The 20656-nt window shown below is 42.0% G+C and overlaps 1 protein-coding gene across 1 annotated transcript; it reads left to right on the top strand.

Annotated features, from left to right (window-relative positions):
* The first annotated feature begins 17614 nt into the window (after positions 1-17614).
* LOC101333640 (pyridoxal phosphate phosphatase PHOSPHO2-like) lies at positions 17615-19863 on the top strand. The gene is given in 1 exon segment (XM_019919229.3): positions 17615-19863. A coding segment is annotated over 1 exon segment (726 nt). The 5' UTR covers positions 17615-18648; the 3' UTR covers positions 19375-19863.
* Positions 19864-20656: the final 793 nt, after the last annotated feature.

The following is a 20656-nucleotide window of genomic DNA, read 5'->3' as shown; positions in this document are numbered from 1 at the left end:
ATGGCCAGTGGCACATTCAAAGTGCTAAAATGTAAAAATCCATCATCCACTTTACTGTTTCCTGTGTTGTGCCTAGTACAAAGCCTGGCAGAAAATAGGTGCTCAAGGAACATCTCTTGAATGAATGAATATGAAATGTTATGGGCTCAGGAAGTGGTACTTATAATATGCAATTGGCTTAAAATAGCTTTTTTTATTGTCATATACTAGGATTATGCAGTAGAAACAAAGCAAAAAGATACCCCACTATCTCCTCCAACTTTTGAGATTCTCCAGACCAGGATGAAGAATAATTTGAAGAATCCACAAAGCAAATAGATTCTGGACACTTGATTCTGACAAAACTATCACACACTTGTTGAAGGCATCCTAGTAAAAGGAGGAGATAAACTAGTAATTTAGGGTTTTGAATTATTGGGAGAGTGTAGATTCTGTTTACCAAAAAATTTGATCTGATTTTAAAAATGTGAATATTAAAGCAGAGTTATTTGCATGTCCCTGTTGGCCTTCCCTGGAACCTATTGACTTTCAAAGCCTTTTTGCTGTTGGCAATGTCAGCAGGGAATGTAATGCTGACCATATAAGGGTTGGGACCAAATAAGGGTGGAATTATATAAATGAGCAGCTCTAGGAGTTTGGGGTTTAGGGGGTCTCACTCTAAAGTCACAATCCACACCTGAAGAAACAGGGTTTTGGATAAGGAATCAAAGGTTGCTGGCTCACACTGTACATGCTGTGTTGCTTGTAGGGACCACAGTATTATGACAGCATCTAGCAAAGCCAAAGGGTTGTACACACAGGTTTGGTTTGACAGGGGAGTGAACAGAGGCTCCTATTCAGCAGGCTCAACTTGAACCTGCTAAAGTCTGGTTGAAAGAGAATAGATGAAAGGGCTAAGGTGGGAGCATTTTCTCCCTTCAGCGCTTGGGAGAGAAAACTACTAGTGCTCTCCAGCATACTGGAGAATGGGATTGTTGTTGTTGTTGCTTTTAAACCAAATTTGTCGTTGTTATAAAAAGCTGAAAATGCCTTGTCATAGAAGGTATGTTGGGGTTCTTCTCCTGGTAGAGAATGCTCCTATACTTAGGTAAGGAGCGCACCCGGGATTACAGGTTGAAGGTGAAAAATGAGAATAAACCTTTATCTGGTGGTTTCTTTGTATCTCCTCCAGTGAATTCTGACTTTCGATCAGAAAGAGAGGATGGATTTTCTTGCCTTACAGCTTCCGGGGAGACATGCTGTGGGAGTCTCACTGCTTCGAAATAATTCGTGGATGTTTTGTGAAACCTTTTGACCTGGCTGGGAGCCTGGGGCTTTTGAGCATTCGAGAATAATAGGCAGCGTTGAAAAGGAGTGGATAGAATGTTTTATTAACTGTAGCTATTTTTATTAACTGGAGTCAGGGGAATATCAGAAAGGATCAGAATTTAGGAATTCTTTGAAAAGTCTTTATTTTACATTGGTTTTATTTTACATTGCTTCAATGCTTTACTCCATGGTGTAACAGACACTGCATTTTCTGCCCTAACAAATGAGAGGGCCAAGATGAGGCTTTGAAATTTTTATTTGTTGTTGAAAGTGGGGGGAATATGAGTAGGAGAGAGATAGAAGGAGAGTGAGGGAGGCTAGGCGGTAACAGTAACTTTTTTTGAGAGCAATTTCTTTCCTTCAAAATTTATACTATTCACAATAAAGGTTCACCACCATGTATCCCTCTCTCCTAGCTATACTGACTTTATTGTAAATTTTATCTACAATGCAATTCAATAGGTATGTTTTGAGTACACCTATGTATGAAGCAGGTACTAAGGTGTGTAAGGATTTAGAAATAAGTCCTATGGAGTCTTGGCTCCATAGTCTCTTGGTTGGGCTTGGTTCTCTGCCATTTGTAGGTTTATTACTCTCCCCACCCTCCATCCCCCAACCCCCAAACCCCAAACCTAATCTTTGTCCTTAGTACATGAAACTGTTAGGAATTTTTGGTTATAAGCAATAGAAACTGATGCTAGCTAATTGAAGCAAAAGAAATATTTATAGAAAGATGTGCAAGTTGCGCATGAGATCAGAGAACCAGGTTTGGATCAGACAGGAAACATGCAGCTCCAGTATTTCTGGATAGAAGCAACTACCCAACTGCCTTATCAGAATGAAGGTGCTAGCTCAGTAATAATGGAATTTTAACTGTTTCACTATTATTCTCACAATTCAAATTCTAGGAAGGAAGTATCTGATTGGCCAGTTAGGGTCACATGTCTGTCCCCTTGGCTGGAGATGATAGGGCTGCTTGGTTAATAGACATAATATACCACAAGAGGAGAGTAGATTGTCAGAAATTGGGATCTGTTACTAAATTATGATGGAGTAGATGCTGGGCAGTCAGGGAAAAACGCAACAAATGCATTTTACATTATAATAAGATAGACCAGAGACTCTCTTCCCTAACTCCAACCTATGTTAGCTTCTGAGCTGGGTCGTAGAAGGTATAGGAACTTGGAAAAGGATGCTGCTGAAACAAGGGGTCAGGGGAGAGCTGAACCCACCTCTTCTACTCCCCACCCCGACATGAGGGACCCATATCCACCCAGAGGAAGAAGCATTATCTCCCGAAATTGGTAGAGGGGCCTCCTTGGTGGAGAATTGCTTGGCCTCTGCCACTGGGACACATACTCTCAGTGTGAGGCTCCCTTTATGGAGTCAGCTGCACATTGGAGAGGCAGTAAGCCAAGCATGGTGGGGCCGACCCCAGAACACAGGGCTTCCTGCTATTCCACAGTCAGGTGCACTTTAGAGCAGTCCGTGGTGCTGACCAATGGACAGCACATGCTATACCTGTCCTTCTGGAGCATGTCTGGCCTCGATGCACAGGATCCACACAGATCATTTTGTGGTGATAGCTACCCATTTGGCCCATACTCAGGTATGGTCCCTGAGGTGACTATAACCTGCTCTACCAAGCCTGTCCCACTAGGGTGAACATCCCAGACCCTCCTCCCACTACAGTGAAGGGGCCTGACTACCATGCCGAAATCAAGAGAGAGCCAGAAAGAAAATTATGAATGTTTACACTGTCTCAGCATTAAAAAAAATCCATTGATGGTGTGATTCTAGGCTTGAAGACCCAAGTTTTCCAGAAACAGAGCTAGTGCCTGCTTTATTTCCCTGTAACTGAGTCTGGACTTTTTAGGGACTGAATTTCCTGCTAGTAATCTCCTGGCTTTCACAGGTGGGTCACTGATACCTACCATGAAAACTCTCCAGTGGATATCACATACTTGATTGGAGCAATTAATTGAATTTATTTTATGTACATTTAGTGTGCACGTATAATGGATTATCCCTGAGATGAGTGAGGTAAGGGTCATAGGAAACAGGGAGTAAGGATGAACAGTCAAGCTTGTGGTCCCACTTCCATGCTCTGTTGTAAGGAAAAATCATGGCACAAAATGAATAGGGCCGCACACATATGTGATTTGTAGAGCTTAAGTAACAAACCATGTCATGCTGGGATGAGCTGTGACTAAGAAACTGTATAAAGAAAATGAATATTGGGGTTCACCTATGGTGCTGATCTTCACTTACATCAGAAGAGGACTGACTAGAGGTAGGATGAATGAGCTATTTGTGAGGCAGAATAGAAGAAACTCACAATGTTTTTTTGTTTTGTTTTGTTTTTTTTGTCTGTTTTTTTGCGGTACGCGGGCCTCTCACTGTTGTGGCCTCTCCCGTTGCGGAGCACAGGCTCCGGATGCACAGGCTCAGTGACCATGGCTCACGGGCCCAGCCGCTCCACGGCATGTGGGATCTTCCCGGACCGGGGCACGAACCCGTGTCCCCTGCATCGGCAGGCGGACTCTCAACCACAGCGCCACCAGGGAAGCCCCCCACAATGTTTTTTTTTTTTTTCTTTTTTGCGGTACGTGGGCCTCTCACTGTTGTGGCCTCTCCCATTGCGGAGCACAGGCTCCGGACGTGCAGGCTCAGCGGCCATGGCTCACACGCCCAGCCGCTCCGCGGCATGTGGGATCTTCCTGGACCAGGGCACGAACCCCTGTCCCCTGCATCGGCAGGTGGACTCTCAACCACTGCGCCACCAGGGAAGCCCCCCACAATGTTTTAAAAAATATTTTTGACTATAACTCACAGTAAGAATTATGTTTTACATTGCGGTTCTTATACCCCTGCACACTTCCCCACACTCTCTTGGAACAAATGCCTTATAAAATAAAGCATCCTTTCTACATGTGATATACTCTGGTAGTCTCTATTCAGTTCTATTGTATTCTATACTTGCCCATTCAATTTCCTAAAAAAATGCTGATTGTGAACCATTAGATTGAATTCAGGACCCACTAAAGGATCACAACACATAGTTTGGTAAGTACTACAAGGCAACTGAGTAAAGGTTCTGGAATCTGTTAATCTAGGTTCAAATCTTGATTCTTCCATTTTCTAATTGCCCTAAGTAACGATATGTTAGTCAGTTTGAGCTTTCATAACAAAATACCATGAACTGGATGGCTTAAGCAGCAGAAATTTATTTTCTCACCATTCTGGAGGACGGAAATCTGAGATCAGGGTGCCAACAATGGTTGGGTTTTGGTGAGGATCCTCTTCCTGGCTTGCAGACAGCTGCCTTATTGCTATGTCCTCACATGGCCCTTCCTTGTGCGTGTGCATGGAGAGAGAGGGGAAGAGATCTCTCTCTTCCTCTCCTTTTAAGGCCACCAGTCCTACAGGACTCTTATGATGTCATTTACCTTAATTAACCTATTAAAAGCCATATCTCCAAATTCAGTCATAGTGGATGTTAGGGCTTCAATATATGGATTTTAGAGGGACATAATTCATTCTATAAAGTTGGATAAGTTATTTAACTTCTCTACTTCTCGGTTACTTTATCAGTAAAATCAGTGTAATAATATAGTGAGTTTGTTATTCATTCATTGACAGTATTTATGGTTTATTCAATAAGTGCCAAATCCAAGAGAAGAAAAACAGAGAAAAATCCTTACCCTATAGGACTGTTCTGAATAATAAATGAAACAATGATTGTAAAGTGTTTTGCAAAATGTAGTGTTCAATAAACATTCGTTGTTGTCATTGCTAATTGGTAAGAGACACACCTAGTTGAACTTGAGTCCATCTGCTGCAGAAGAGCTATCTCCTGTCACATTATGGGTGAGATGATGGGTACTGTTGTTGTTAATGTGGGTTCAGTAAGACTATCCACATGGCTTGAATATGCTCTTCTGTGTGTTCTTCACTCGCCCCAGAGAGTCAGGTCCAACACTGTGATACGCCTGTATCAAGATATACGGCATGATTTTCCATAACTGAGATGGGTAGGAATCATAGGGACTCATAACTGAGGTGGACAGATAGACATAAACACAGCTCTAATGCATCAGTTCAGTGCTATAATAAAGTTATGAACAAAGATCTGTGGGAGCAGAGAAAGAGGAGATGAATTCTGCTTGAGGGTGGGAAAGGCTCAGAAAAGTAAGATTTGAGCTTTTCCCTCTTAATTTTCAGGTAAAAATTTAGGGCAGAAGGTGAGGGTATTTTAAGCAGAGGTTTCCTCTGCACTGGAACAGTGCAGACAAAGATGCATGCACGTGCCTGGGGAAGGATAAGGAATCCAGTGCGGCTGGAGCAAAGTCTGAATTCTGTCTTAGGAGATACAGAAAACAAGCTATCAGGGAGTTTTTAGCAGGAGGGTGTCCGGCAGTTGGGAGGAAAGAAGCAGGCATTCTAGCTGGGAGGCTGTTGTAAAGCAGGTGAGAGACAGGAGGGCTTAGCAGCTGGCTGTGGGAGAGAAGTAAATACATGTGAGAGCCATTTAGAAGTTGAATTGATGGAACTCGGCTTATTGGATGTTGGGAATGAGAAAGTTGGAGGAGTCAAGATGACCTTAAGATCTTTCACTTTGGTAATCAGAGGGGCCATGATCTGAACAGGAAATGCAGATGCAAGAGTGAGTTTAGGGAAGATAATGAGTTCGTGTTGGACATGTTGAATTTGAGTTTTCTGCATGGTTTGTATACTCGATATCTTTGTGGTGAAGAGAGAAGTAACCATAGCCTGATTAATGATAGAGTGTTCTGCTTCAGTAAATTGCTAATAAACCCATTAACCCAACTTCCAAAGAAAAGTTATATTTGAAAAAGTTGAGTTTGAAAAGTAATTTGAATGTCTGGCTGTAACTGAGTTGCCGGCAAACTGGGAGGCTAGAACCTGCCATCTTGCCTGTTTCTGATAGTGCACACACTGTTTCTTTATTTAGAACCTCTTACCAGTATCAATTAAACCCCAGTTAAAGTTGACATCTCTTAACCTTGCATTGGATCAAATTCATCGCTACAGCAGAACCCATATGGCAGAGAGACAGTTGTAGGCATCCATTCATTGCTTATGTAGAGTTACTGGCCCAGTGCCAACCAGTAATCACTGCTTTTTGTTAATAGACATGTTTGCTTTACAGTCATTTCTATACACAGGGCTCTGGATTAATTAGATCAAAATCTGTCATCCATCTAAGAAACCACAAGAACTTACTCTCTGTGCTTCTGAGGGAAAGGGAACAACAGATTTTGGCAAATTTAAAAAATGCATTTGCTTGTTTCCATAAGAACTTAGCAGACTATCTAAATAGCCAGTGCATAAGTAAGTTTTGATAATTAATAAGGAGCATAGAGTGGGTCGGGGAGTTAAAGATGAGACCTCAAAGGAATCAAGGTGCGATCTTTCTCGGGATATGAGTTAGTTGATTTTTAAAAGCATATTTGTCTTTTGTATTTGTTTGCCTGAAAGCTGACAGATTTTGTTTGGGAGTGAAGAGAGCCCCCCTCGCCTTCAGGTCAAAGGTTTGTTTAAGTTGAAGAAATAGCCACTAGGTTTCTTTGCACTCAGGTTCGAGTGGGAAGAGAGGTGACCTTCCAGGCAGTTCTGTAGCAGAGCCCTGCTGTAACTCTGCCTTTGGGTCCACAGCCCTGAGCGGCCTCAGGCTGAGGCCACTGCACCTTGGCACCTTCTGCTACCTCGCTAATGAAACCCCCTTAGACATGCCTTATGCTGAATCCTTCTCTGAAGTCACTATTTCCAGACCAAGGTTCTCTTGCAGTGATACAGATATTGTTTGCTGTTTCTTATATGGGAGCACACAGAGATTCAAACAGTATCCCAGAGTTTCCACCCTATGTATATGAGTAACTCAAGTCTAGTGCCTGTCACATATTTATTGAATGAAGGAAAGATGGAGGTAGAAAGCAGAGGAATGAAACCCACATCTGTGCAATGATCGCTGATGGTTCTTTGATCTGCATTAGAAAAAGGCCCCAATCTGCTGTATACGTTTGATCTCTTGATTAAAAAAATAAATCTTTGCCATCCAGGGTTTTAAACAAAAGGTTGATTAGCCTATTATTTAAATCATACAGGTCGTTGCAGACATGAATCTTGCATCCCTAACAATTTCCCATTTCATTGTTTCCAACTACCACTTTGTATTTATTGATCTCTCAGTAATTAGTTCACCATCTAGACATAGTGGGTACTTAGAGACTGGCAGGTTGAAGTTGATAGATCTTTCCCTGCTCTCCATGATTCTTTACTTATTAAGCAGCTGTGTAAAGATCACACAGTAACCAATCCAAGGTCAGCATTGTTAGGAAGTCCTTCTAGGGACCTCACTCTCTTTACCCACCTTGACCACTGCATCCTAATCTCCCCAACAAGAAAGCAGGAGCACCGTTTCGTTGCTCAATACTAAATGAGACCTTAATCTCAATTGTGGTGTAAAGTTACCCAGTGAAACTGGCCAGGGAAAGGAAGCAGTAGATGTAGGACAGACTAGGCAGCTGCAGAATAGATGAGGGAAAAGTGGTTAAAGACTTCATGCTTAAGAGAAGGTAGAACAAAGAAGACATCAGGGCTGATCCCTGAAGAGACCACCAGGGCTATGGATCAGGAGTGTGTCAGGGGAGGTCAGGTAGAGCCAGGAGAATAGTATCCATGTACAGTTGGGCCTTGAACAACGTGGGGGTTAGGGACACTGACCCTAAGAACTGTCAGAAATCCTAGTATAATTTATAGTGGGCCTTCTGTGTCTGTGTTTCCTCTGTATACACGCTTCTCCATCCTAGGATTCACCCAACAGATCGTAATATTTACTATTGAAAAAAATTCGCGTACAGCTGGACCTGTGCAGTACAAACCCGTGTTGTTCAAGGGTCAACTGAAGTTCAGTACCTGTCGCTGTATCTTATGTCTGATTAGCTGATTGTCAGGTAGACGAGGGCAAATGGCCAAGCGGTATGCACACAAAAGCTTGCTGGAGCAGTGTTACTGGGGAAAACTTTCTGAGCTGGAGCAGCAGCTCTGTGCAGGTCCGCCACTGTCCATTGCATTCCAGGGTGGTACATAGAGATCCAGCAGGGCCAGGTGAGACTGGGGCTGTCAGACTTAAACAGCCCCACTGGGCCCTCCTTTGACAAAGTCAGTGGTGTGGATGTAATAGTACTATGACATGGCAGAACCCTGACTCCAAACTTATCTTGCCAGCTCAGTGTTAGTAGTGGAGGGAGAGCCAGACTCTCCCTGTGGAGTCAGGAAGCCGAGTTCCACGTCTTGCAGTTGGATCTGTATACCAGGGCAAACTAGGGGAAGGATTCACCACATCTGCTTCTTTGATGCCAGCCTTTTCCTTGGCATATTGTGTGTGGGGTCCAAGCTTGGGGTTGACCAGGACTGATTGTCTTAAACAGTAGGCCATAGCTAGCATCCATGGAATGGCAGGAGCTAGATTTTTTCTAGGAGGCCAGAATAAGTGGGGGATCGGTCTTGGGCAAGCCAACACTTACCTCTCACCAGCTGATCCAGCGTTGTTTTCATAAGTTATCAACATATTCTGAGAAAGACAGATGCGGAAATAATAGAAACTACCATTTATTGAATGCTTACTATGTACCAGATACCTTATTGAGCACTTCACTTATGAAAGAGATCAGTAATTGATTGCAACACTTAAAGTATAATAGCATTATAGGTAAGGCAACTGAGACAATCAGAGATTAACTAACTGGCTCAAGATCATTCAGTTAATCAATGACAGAGCTGGAATTTATACTCAGGAGGTCAAGCTCCTAATTTTGCACTTATACTGCCTCATTGCCTCTAATGGATTTAGTCTTAAGACTGTGGAATCCGTTACATGTTCTAGTGGTTCTCTTTCTGGAGAGAATTCTTGTAGTTATGAAGCTCAATAATAGATATAACATTATATTAAGAGCATATAGGTATGCTATGTGAAATACAGATAATAACTATTTAACCTTTTTAGCAGACGGTTTCTTTGTTTTGCTTCTGTGCAAAACTGACTTTGCTTCTGCCTGCTTATTCCTTTGGTAGTTGTCTTTAAATTTTAATATGCTTAACAAAGTCTAAAATTAATCAACATCTTGTGATCCTCCTGAATAGTATATGGAATTTAGAACAGTGTACTAATGGCCTTTGCCTTCCTAGTTTCCATGTTATTGTTACCTAGTATTTTAATTCTGTCATTTGTAAACAGTCCAATATTAGTCATTGTTTTGAATTTTTACTCTATTTCAATCAATGCTTATTTAGGATTACTGATGCATTTGCCAGTTTCTTTGCTCACCATTGTTTCTTACAACACATTCATTTCCCTCGAGTTTGATTTCCTTCTATTGAAGGATACACTTTAGTTGTTCTTTCACCAAAACCTTTTTCTTAATCTTAGTCTAAAACATTTTATTTGATCTTCATTTTTTTTTTTTTTACTGCGCTGCACAGCATGCGGGATCTTAGTTCCCTGACCAGGGATCGCATCCGTACCCCCTGCAGTGGAAGCACCAAGTCTGAACCACTGGACTGCCAGGGAATTCCCTTGATCTTCATTTTTAATAATAATTTAGCTGGATAGAAATCTTCTAAATTGACAGTTATTTTCTCTCAATACATTTTCCCCCCAGCTTTATGGAGATATAATTGACATATAACGCTGTGTAAGTTTAAGATACACAATGTGGGGCTTCCCTGGTGGCGCAGTGGTTGACAGTCCGCCTGCCGATGCAGGGGACACGGGTTCGTGCCCCGGTCCGGGAAGATCCCACATGCCGCGGAGCCTGCGCGTCCGGAGCCTATGCTCCACAACGGGAGAGGCCACAACAGTGAGAGGCCCACGTACCGCAACACCCCCCCCCAAAAAAAAGGATACACAATGTGATGCTTTGATATACATATATACATATATTATGAAATGATTACCACAATGAGGTTAGTTAACATATCCATCACTTGAGTAATTAAATTTTAGCAACTTCAAATATACAATACAGTATTGCTACCTATAGTCACATTATATTCCTAGAACTTATTCATCTCTCTCACTCCCCCATCCCCACCATCTCTCAGCAACTATTGCTGTGCTCTCTGTCACTATAGAATACTTTACATTTTCTACAGTTCTATATAAATAGAATTATACAATACATACACTTTTTTTTTTTTTTTTTTTTTGCGGTATGCGGGCCTCTCACTGTTGTGGCCTCTCCCGTTGCGGAGCACAGGCTCCGGACGCGCAGGCTCAGCGGCCATGGCTCATGGGCCTAGCCGTTCCACGGCATGTGGGATCTTCCCGGACCGGGGCACGAATCCGTGTCCCCTGCATCGGCAGGCGGACTCCCAACTACTGCGCCACCAGGGAAGCCCAATACATACTCTTTTTGTCTGGCTTCTTTCATTCAGCAAAATAATTTTGATCCATTCATGTTTTTGAGTGTATCAATAGCTTATTTTGTTGCTCAGTAGTATTTCATTGTATGATGTGATAGCTACCTTTGTGTGTTACCTTGACTGGATCAGGGGATGCTCAGAGATCTGATGGAACATTATTTCTAGGTATGTCTGTGAGGGTGTTCCAGATGAGATTAGCATTTGACTTGGTGGACTCAGTAAAGTAGGTTGCCCTTCCCGTGTGAGTGGTATCATCCAATCTTTTGAGAGCCTGAATAGAACAAAAATGTGGAAGAAGGTACTGTGTTGGAGGCACATTTGAGAGAGCCCAGCTGTCAGTGCTACAAAGGGGAGGTTGGAAGGACACAGGGAAGAGAAGGATGTTCATGTTTAGGAGGTGTGTAGCCTGGGACAAAGCAAAATTTGTTCCCATTACCCTCATATTTTTATGCAGGTGAAATTTGGTTAAAATTTCTTTCTTTCTTTCTTTCTTTCTTTCTTTCTTCCTTTCTTCCTTTCTTCCTTTCTTCCTTTCTTCCTTCCTTCCTTCCTTGCTTCCCTCCCTCCCTCCCTCCCTCTCTCCCTTCCTTCCTTTCCTCCCTCCCTCCTTTCTTTCTTTCTTTTTAAAATTTATTTATCTATTTTTGGCTGCATTGGGTCTTTGTTGCTGCGCGCGGGCTTTCTTTAGTTACGGCAAGTGGGGGCTACTCTTCGTTGTGGTGCACGGGCTTCTCATTGCGGTGGCTTCTCTTGTTGGGGAGCATGGGCTCTAGGCACATGGGCTTCAGTAGTTGTGGCACGTGGGCTCAGTAGTTGTGGCTTGTGGGCTCTAGAGCGCAGGCTCAGTAGTTCGGCACATGGGCTTAGTTGCTCTGCATCATGTGGGATCTTCCCGGACCAGTGATCAAACCCATGTCCCCTGCGTTGGCAGGCGGATTCTTAACTGCGCCACCCAGGGAAGTCCCACAAAGGTCATTCTTGATCAACAAATATAAGAGGATCAAGGAAAGCATTTGGTAGGTGCCAGAGGGTCCAGGAATAGGTCTTCTTAAGGTTGAAGGACATAGAGGGGTTATTTTTGCATGCTGAGATCTTAGCCACCAGACACTAGTTCTTTTGTTTTTTTTTTTTTTTTTTTGGTACGTGGGCCTCTCACTGTTGTGGCCTTTCCCGTTGCGGAGCACAGGCTCCGGATGCGCAGGCTCAGCGGCCATGGCTCACGGGCTCAGCCACTCCGTGGCATGTGGGATCCTCCCGGACCGGGGCACGAACCCACGTCCCCTGCATCGGCAGGTGGACTCTCAACCACTGTGCCACCAGAGAAGCCCCAGACACTAGTTCTTCATCTCTGTCTCTTTCTTCTGCAGCTATGAATCTCTCCAAAATGCAGGACCTGGGGAATCACGCCAATATACTAGCTCCCAGTGATAGCTCTGTGTAGGGCAGTGAATGTAAGAAGGTGAAATGGGGTATATGAGAAGTGCAGGGGTGTGGTCTTGGAGGAGATAAGTGTGGTTAAGAAATACATATTGGGAGCAGATATTCTCTCTTTCTTTAAATTTCTCTAAATGACTCCTCTATATGACATCATGATCCAGACTCACTGAGATGGCCTGAGCTAGAATGTACTGGTGTTTATAATGAGAATAGTAGCTTTTCTCTATTCTTCTGAAATTTCTGCTTTAGCTAATATTTTCTTAGGGTTTGATTGTCATAAAACTGGAGTAAAGTCTTCAGTAGATTTTACTGATATGAAAAATGTATCTTCCTCCTTCAAAGGAAGTGTGTGTGTGTGTGTGTGTGTGTGTGTGTGTGTGTGTTTGTGCGATTGCCTTCTCTTATCACCATAGAAGGTCATAGTATTGCATTTTCCAGAACCAGATGGGGAAACTGGACTGATTGTGTATTTGGATACTTGTGTCTGGAAGCTACAAACCATAACTAATTAGTGACAGTTGTGGTTGCTTGTGACAGGAGCAAGTTTTATGGCCAGTGGACTTTAATTCCCAGAGTGCTACACAGCTAAGAGAAAACTTTCAGACAGAGCCCTGCTGGCTGGCAAACTGTGGGTACCTCTAAACATAGTATTTCTGTGGGGTGCTCACTATTCAGAATAGCATCTCCTATCAACACGTTAAAACTGAATATTTCTCATGTAAAACTTGACTTGTTGCTTGTCTTATTGAAGGCTGGATTCCTGAAGGTTCCCATAGATTATGTTTGTGGCCTGCTCTGGTGATATATGTATAAATTGCTATGTTCCAAAGCTCAGTTTCTGGCCTGTTGTTGTCCTATAGAGGTTTTTAGTTTCTGCCACAAATAAAGGCTCTTTGGCTCACACAATGTCCAGTGTTGCTGGGAGTGGTAGCCATGTCCCAGAATCTATGGGTGGCCAGAGGTGTCCAGTGTATACAAATATGTACCAAGAAGTTCCCATCATGACACTGGATATAGAAATATTTCTATAAGGACAAGGTTTAATAAGCATTTTCAGACACCACTTAAAGACCACAAGGGAATTTGGCCTTAATAGGGCTGAATGTGCTCAGATACTATGGCCAAGAACTCAGGTGTTTAGAGCACAGGAGTAGCTAGTTTAAGACTATATAATATATTAAATTTTAATTACACTAGTTAATCCTGCTCTAATTCCTGGTTAGTTAACTGCTTACAAATATACAAGTTGGCAATCAGATTGTTCAGTATGACAGAAACAGCACAAATCCATTAGCAGTTCTGGGAGAAATGATGCAACATGCATACACACATATGTATGTATGTGTGTATGCATGCAGTTATATATGTTGTATGTAAATATGGAAGTAGGGTGGGAGGAAGAAATGTTAGTGGATTTAAAGTTTGTGGGGATTTTCTCTGGCAACCAATAGTTTATAGCTTTTCATTACGTGTGGACATCAGATTATGATTCAACCAAAAAAAAAGAAATATTTAAAGTTGAATACAGGAAACACTATAGAGTCTCCAGGGGTACAATGCCTGGAAGCTATTCCTTCCTGCACAGAACAATGTGGGTAGGATCAACAGCCGAGAAATCAGCGCCCAGAGATGTACAGCACATGGGAACTTGAAGAGAGTGCAAACTCCTGGTCCAGCTATCAGTCTGAGGTCAGCTCTGGCCTGAGGTGAGTCTGGACAGTGACAAAGGGGCAAGAATAACCAGAGAAGTCAGTAAGGCCCTAAAGCATCTTTTATCAGTGGAGATGTAGGTAACATGGTGCTTCCTAAAGCTAGAAGTTGGTTTAATACTAGAGGGCTTATTTAAAGTAAATAACCTCTTACATGATTCTCTCCTCACCATCTTCCCAGTGGCTATGGTTGTAATTCATTTCTTTCCTCCATCTTTTCATCTGAGGTTCAAGATATAGAATGCTGAGAATTCAGCAATAGGCAATAAAATTCCAATTGGGAAACTTTGCTTAGTGGGCTTGGAGACCTAAGGCAAATGACCAAAAGTAAAAGTTCTCTTTAGAGCAAACGTGCAGCCTAGTTTCCTAGGAAGCTCCCTCTATCAGCCTCCATGGTTGGCTGTTGACACCTTGATTATCTTTCCCAAACCTCTACCTCATCCCTACCCCATTTCTATCAACAGTTGACACATCTTCATGGAGAAAATAGAAGCCATCAAGTATAAACTCGCATAATTTCTTTGTTCTAACTCCATCCATCCTCATCTTTCTTCTTGACTTGGGCTAGAGACTAAGGTCACCCTACCCCATGTCCTCTTGATCTGCTCCCTCTCACTCCTCAAGCTACTACATCCACTCTACTGAAACTGGCTGGCCATTGTTACTACTGACCTTATAGTTGCAAAACACAGTAGCTATTCTTTAGATCTTTTATTTTGTAACATTTCACATGATTGATTGTATTCTTAGTTTCAAAATATCTTTGCATTGGATTTCAGGGTACTGTTTTCTTCTAATTCACCTAGTTATTACTGATTAATCTCTTTCCTTTTGTTTCTTCCTTTGACTGCTTTTCAATATCAGTGTATTTAGCAATTTATTAATTACAAAGGGAGAAAGAGTAACTTCAGTGGAGAATCCTAGCAGATACCAACTCAATCAAGTAATCAAAGTAAACATCATTAATGAGACAAATCAAAATTGTGTTCTACCTTATAAGATGCAATGAGAAGAACACAGCATCACTTCTGCGATATTCCTGTCAAAGATGCATAACCTGCTTCATGAAAAACAACAGAAAAAACCAAATGGAGGGACATTTGCTAAATAACTGGCTTGTGATCATCACAAATGTTGAGGTCATAAGTGTGAAAGAAAGACTGAATAGCTTTTCCAGACTGAAGGAGATAGGTGAGACATGAAAGCTAAATGCCATATGACTCTGAACTGTATCTTTCTGATCTAAAGGACATTATTGGGACAATTGGTGGAACTTGAAGGGGGTTCTGAGGATTAGATAGTAGTAATGTATTTATGTTAATGTCCTGATTATGGTTATGTGAGAGAACATGTTGGTAGGAAACATGTATAAAAGTTTTCTGGGGTGAAAGAGCATCAGGTCAGCAACTTACTCTAAAATCATTCAAAGAAAAGGTTCTTTGTATTTGCAATTCTTCTGTAAGTTTCAGGGTTTCTTTTCTCCAAAATGGAAAATAATTATATAAAAAATATAATCTGTGCTTTGGATCAGGACATCTAGGTCTGAAAAGAGAGTAGAAGAGATTGGTGTATAGTGTGGAGCATGTAGATAGGGCAAGGCTGCTTAAATGGGTTGGAATCTTGGACAGATTCCAAGTCCTCGAGTTGTAATAATTACACACTGAGAAAAATGTAGAAAGAATCTTAGTGACTCTATATCCAACCATTGAGAATCAACTTAAACTCAAAGAGAAAGAAAAAGAAATAAATCAATACAAAGCATGATCACATGAAAATGTGAGAAGTGAGACTACTTCTCACTGGCAGTGACTAGAAATGGACATCTCTATCTCTGTCTCCTCTCTGTCTCTACCCCTATCTGTCTGTGTCTATCTCTATATTCCCTCTCTCCAACTTTTTCTTGTTTTCTAAAATCTGATGTTAAAAATTTTTTTTGAGGGAGAGATCAAGATGGTGGAGTAGAGAGATACAGAGCTCACCTCCTCGCACAAACATATCAAAAATACATCTACATGTGGAACAATTCTCACAGAATATGTACTGAAAGCTTGCAGAAGATCTCATACAACCAAAGTTGCAAGAAAGTTCTCTGTGAGACCAACACATCTGGCCCTGGCCATGTTGGCACACTTCCCAGGCTGAGATATGTGCCTGCTGGTGTGTGTAGCAACTAAGTGCTGAAACTTGGGCTTCAGTGGACAGGCCTAGGGAGAGGACTCAGTTTGGCTGCATGGAAACAGTCCGAAAGGCCTGGATTGTGGCCCAGGCTGTAACTGGGACTGCATGCAGGACTGAGTGTCGGTCCTCCATAGGATCCCCATTGTCAACATGAGAAGGGAGGGGTGTGGGTCCACCGTAGCCACATCATCAGTGTGCTCACAGCGGGGCGTGGATCTGGCTGCCACAGGTCTTGCGAACCTTGTGGATGCACATGCAGAAGTGGGTTGAAATCTGAGCTGATTACCAGTGCTCCCACAGTGGGTGTGGGGGCATAGGTGTGGCAGGTCTTCGTGTCTGTAGCTTTATGAGGGTGCGTGCTTGCCTGAGGAATGCTTGAGCTGATTATTGGTGCTCCCATAGCAGAGGCGGGTCCAGGCACAAGCAGCAGCAAACTTTGTAGGCGTACACACCAGGTGGCAGACGACATCACAGAGTCACATGTCCCAGTGGACAGCTCCTGGGGAAGAACACGCAGTTGCTTCTTTCCCAGCAGGAGAGCTCCAGTCCCGGCTACCTCATACCACAGCTTAGAACCAGATCTGGTGGATTCTACTCCAACAATTGGGGAGCAGACTCTGCCCCTGACAGGGCTGTGACAACCACGGAGCAAAGGGGAGGCCCCGCCCAACATCTAGTGCAGGCTGTGGTCACCACAACACCAATCACACCCCCTATCAAGGGGATAACAGCCAGCACACCCTGAGGAAAGATGTGGCAGGCATCCATGCCAAAAACAGTCCTCGCACCAAAAATATTGGACTCATGCAGGCTACACAGGGACACTGCCATATAAAAACAGCCCTTTAAGACCACAGTATATAACTCTTTCTCCTAAATTCATAGAGTCAAAGAAATATAAGTAAAATGAAAAAAGCAGAATAACTATTCCCAATTAAAAGAACAAGAGAAGTCCTGTGAAGAACAAACAATGAAGCAGACCTCTCCAGTCTACAGGACCCCAAGTTTAAAAAGGAGGTAATAAAAATGCTGAAGGAATCAAGAAAGGCTATTGATAGAAATGCAGATTACTGTAACAAGGAACTAGAAACTATAAAGAGAAGCCAGTCAAAATTCAACAACTCAACTGCTGAGATGAAAATCAAGCTAAAGACCATAAATATCAAACTGAATAATGCAGAGGAACAAATAAATGATCTGGAAGATAGAAAAATGGAAATCACCCAATGAGAACAGCAGACAGAAAGACAAATTAAAAAAAAAACAAAAAAACTGAAAGCAACATACAAGATCTATGGGATAGTATAAAGTGTGCCAATCTACACATAATGGAATCCCAGAAGGAGAAGAAAGAGAAATGGGGATCAAAAATGTATTTGAAGAGAAATGTATTTGTATTTGAATACAAAAATGTATTCTCTTCTTCTGTATTTGAAGAGAAATGGGGATCAAAAATACAAAAATGTATTTATGGCTGAAAACTTCCCAAACCTAAAGAAGGAAACAGATATTCAGGTATAGGAAGCATAGAGGGTCCCAAACAAGATGAACCTAAACAGACCTACTCCAAGACATATCGTAATTAAAATGGCAAAAGTTGAAGATAAAGAGAGGATTCTAAAGGCAGCAAGAGAAAAACAATGAGTCAGTTACAAGGGTATCTCCTTTAGGCTATCAGTTGATTTCTTTACAGAAACTTCGCAGGCCGGAAGGGAGTGGCAAGATATATTCAAAGTTCTGAAAGGGAAAACCCTGCAACCTAGAATACTCTACCCAGAATGATTATCATTTGGAATAGAAGGAGAGATAAAGAATGTCTCAGACAAGTAAAAACTAAAAGAATACAGCAATGCTAGACCTACCCTAAAAGAAATATTGAAAGGTCTTCTCTAAATAAGAAAGAAGCAAGAATCTATAGGAAAGGGAAAGTTACAATAGGAAAGGCAAATATATAAAAGGATTGAAGATCACTTAAATAAGTCAGTACACAGATTAAAAAATAATCAAAAAAATTCTGTGAAAGTGATTATAACTACAATGAACAGCAAAAGGATAAACATGAAGATGTAAAATAGGACATCAAAATCACAAAACATGGCCCAGCGTGTGAGTGGGGTGGCCCTCACCCATAGGCACCCAGAGGAGGCCTGAGGACAGAGTCCTTGGGAGCAGCACTGAGGCCAGAACAGCTGCGGATCTCTGGCCTGGGTCAGTGATGAGCCCTGGGGACCCAGCCGGGTCCGGCCGGTGCTCCCATCAGCATCCAACGGTCACCTCCCTGGGAACGACAACCGACCAGGTCCCTGTCTCTGGTTTCGGGATGTACCCAGCAGGTTTTCTATCAGATGATCCATTGTAATAATGCTGGAGTTAAGAAGTCTCCATTCCTTTGCTTGGAACCAGAAGACTTTTTTCCCTTGCATATAGAGTAGGAGTAATGTTGGTTAGAAACTGGCTGGTGTTTAAAACTGAAGATTGTCATGACTGTTTAACTGAAGCTCCATGCTGAAGTAAGATTAATTGTCTTGGAAATACTAAATTGGGGTAACCTAAATCTGTTTCTGGAGCCATGAAAATTTTGTTGGTTTTTGACTTTGACAATATAATCATAGATGATAATAGTGACACCTGGATTGTACAGTGTGCTCCAGAGAAAGAGCTTCCTATTGAACTACAAGATTCTTATGAAAAAGGATTGTGGACAGAATTTATGGGCAGAGTCTTTAAGTATTTGGGAGATGAAGGTGTAAGAGAAGATGAAATGAAAAGAGCAATGATATCAATGCCTTTCACTCCAGGGGTGGTGGAACTTTTAAACTTTATAAGAAAGTACAAGGATAAATTTGACTGGATCATTATTTCAGATTCAAACTCAGGCTTCATAGATTGGGTTTTAGAAGCTACCAATTTTCATGACGTGTTTGATAAAGTCTTTACAAATCCAGCAGCTTTTTATAGCAATGGTCATCTCACTGTGGAAAATTATCATGCTCATTCTTGCACTAGGTGCCCCAAAAGTCGTTGCAAAAATGTAGTTTTGGTAGAATTTGTAGGTAAACAGTTACAATGAGGAGTGAATTATACACGAATTGTTTATATAGGTGATGGCAGAAACGATGTCTGCCCAGTAACCTTCTTAAAGAAGAATGATGTTGCCCAGCCACAGAAAGGATATACTTTACAGAAAACTCTTTCTAGGATGTCTCAAAATCTTGAGCCTATGGAGTCTTCTGTTGTATCTTGGTCTTCAGGTGTTGAAATAATTTCTCATTTACAATTTCTAATAAAGGAGTAATATACCAGCAATTAAAAAAAATCACAAAATGTGGGGAAGAGGACTAAGAAATTGTAGATCTTTTAGAACGTGTTTGAGCTTATATGACTACCAGTCTAAAGGAAGTAGATATAGTTATGGGTTAACATACTTGAAAATCAGGGTAACCACAAATCAAAAACATACAATAGATTCATAAAACCAGAAAGAAAGGAACTCAAGCATAATACAAAAGAAAACCATCAAACCACAAAAGGAAAAAGAAAAAGAAGAAAGGAGCAAAGAAGAAATACAAAATCAACTGGAAAACAGATTTCAAAAGGCAATAAGGGGCTTCCCTGGGGGCACAGTGGTTGGGAATCCGCCTGCTGATGCAGGGGACACGGGTTCGTGCCCCGGTCCGGGAGGATCCCACATGCCGCAGAGCAGCTGGGTCCGTGAGCCATGGCCGCTGAGCCTGCATGTCTGGAGCCTGTGCTCTGCAACGGGAGAGGCCACGGTAGTGAGAGGCCCGCGTACCACAAAAAAAAAAAAAAAAAAGACAGTAAGTACATACTTGTAGATAATTACTTTAATGTCAGTGGACTAAATGCTGTGATCAAAAGACTGGGAGATTGGATAATAAAACAAGAACCTACAATATGCTGCCTAAAGGAGACCCGCTTTAGGGTGAAAGACACTTATAGATTGAAAGTGAGGGGATGGAAAAAGATATTTCATGCAAATGGAAATGACAAGAAAGTGGGGGTAGCAATACTCATATCAGACAAAATAGACTTCAAAACAAAAGCCATAAAGAAAGATCAAGAAGGACACTGTATAATGATAAAAGGATCAATACAAGAAGAAGACATCGGGCTTCCCTGGTGGCGCAGTGGTTGAGAGTCTGCCTGCCGATGCAGGGGACGCGGGTTCATGACCTGGTCTGGGAAGATCCCACATGCCGCGGAGCAGCTGGGCCTGTGAGCCATGGCTGCTGAGCCTGCGTGTCTGGAGCCTGTGCTCCACAACGGGAGAGGCCACAACAGTGAGAAGCCCGTGTACTGCAAAAAAAAAAAAAAAAAAAAAAAAAAAAGAAGATATCAACTTGTTAATATATGTACCCAAGATAGGATCACCTAAATACATAAAGCAAATACTAACAGGCATAAAGGGAGAAATTGATGGGAATACAATAATAGTAGAAGAGTTTAACACCCCAGTGACATCAATGGACAGATCTTTCAGGCAGAAAATCAATAAGGCAGCAGAGATCCTAAATGACACAATACAACATTTAGACAATTGATATCTACAGGACACT

This window comes from Tursiops truncatus, chromosome 1 (assembly GCF_011762595.2).
Source record: "Tursiops truncatus isolate mTurTru1 chromosome 1, mTurTru1.mat.Y, whole genome shotgun sequence".
NCBI lineage: Eukaryota > Metazoa > Chordata > Mammalia > Artiodactyla > Delphinidae > Tursiops > Tursiops truncatus.
The sequence above is the reverse complement of the archived record's forward strand: the minus strand, read 5'-3'. Positions and strand labels throughout refer to the sequence as shown.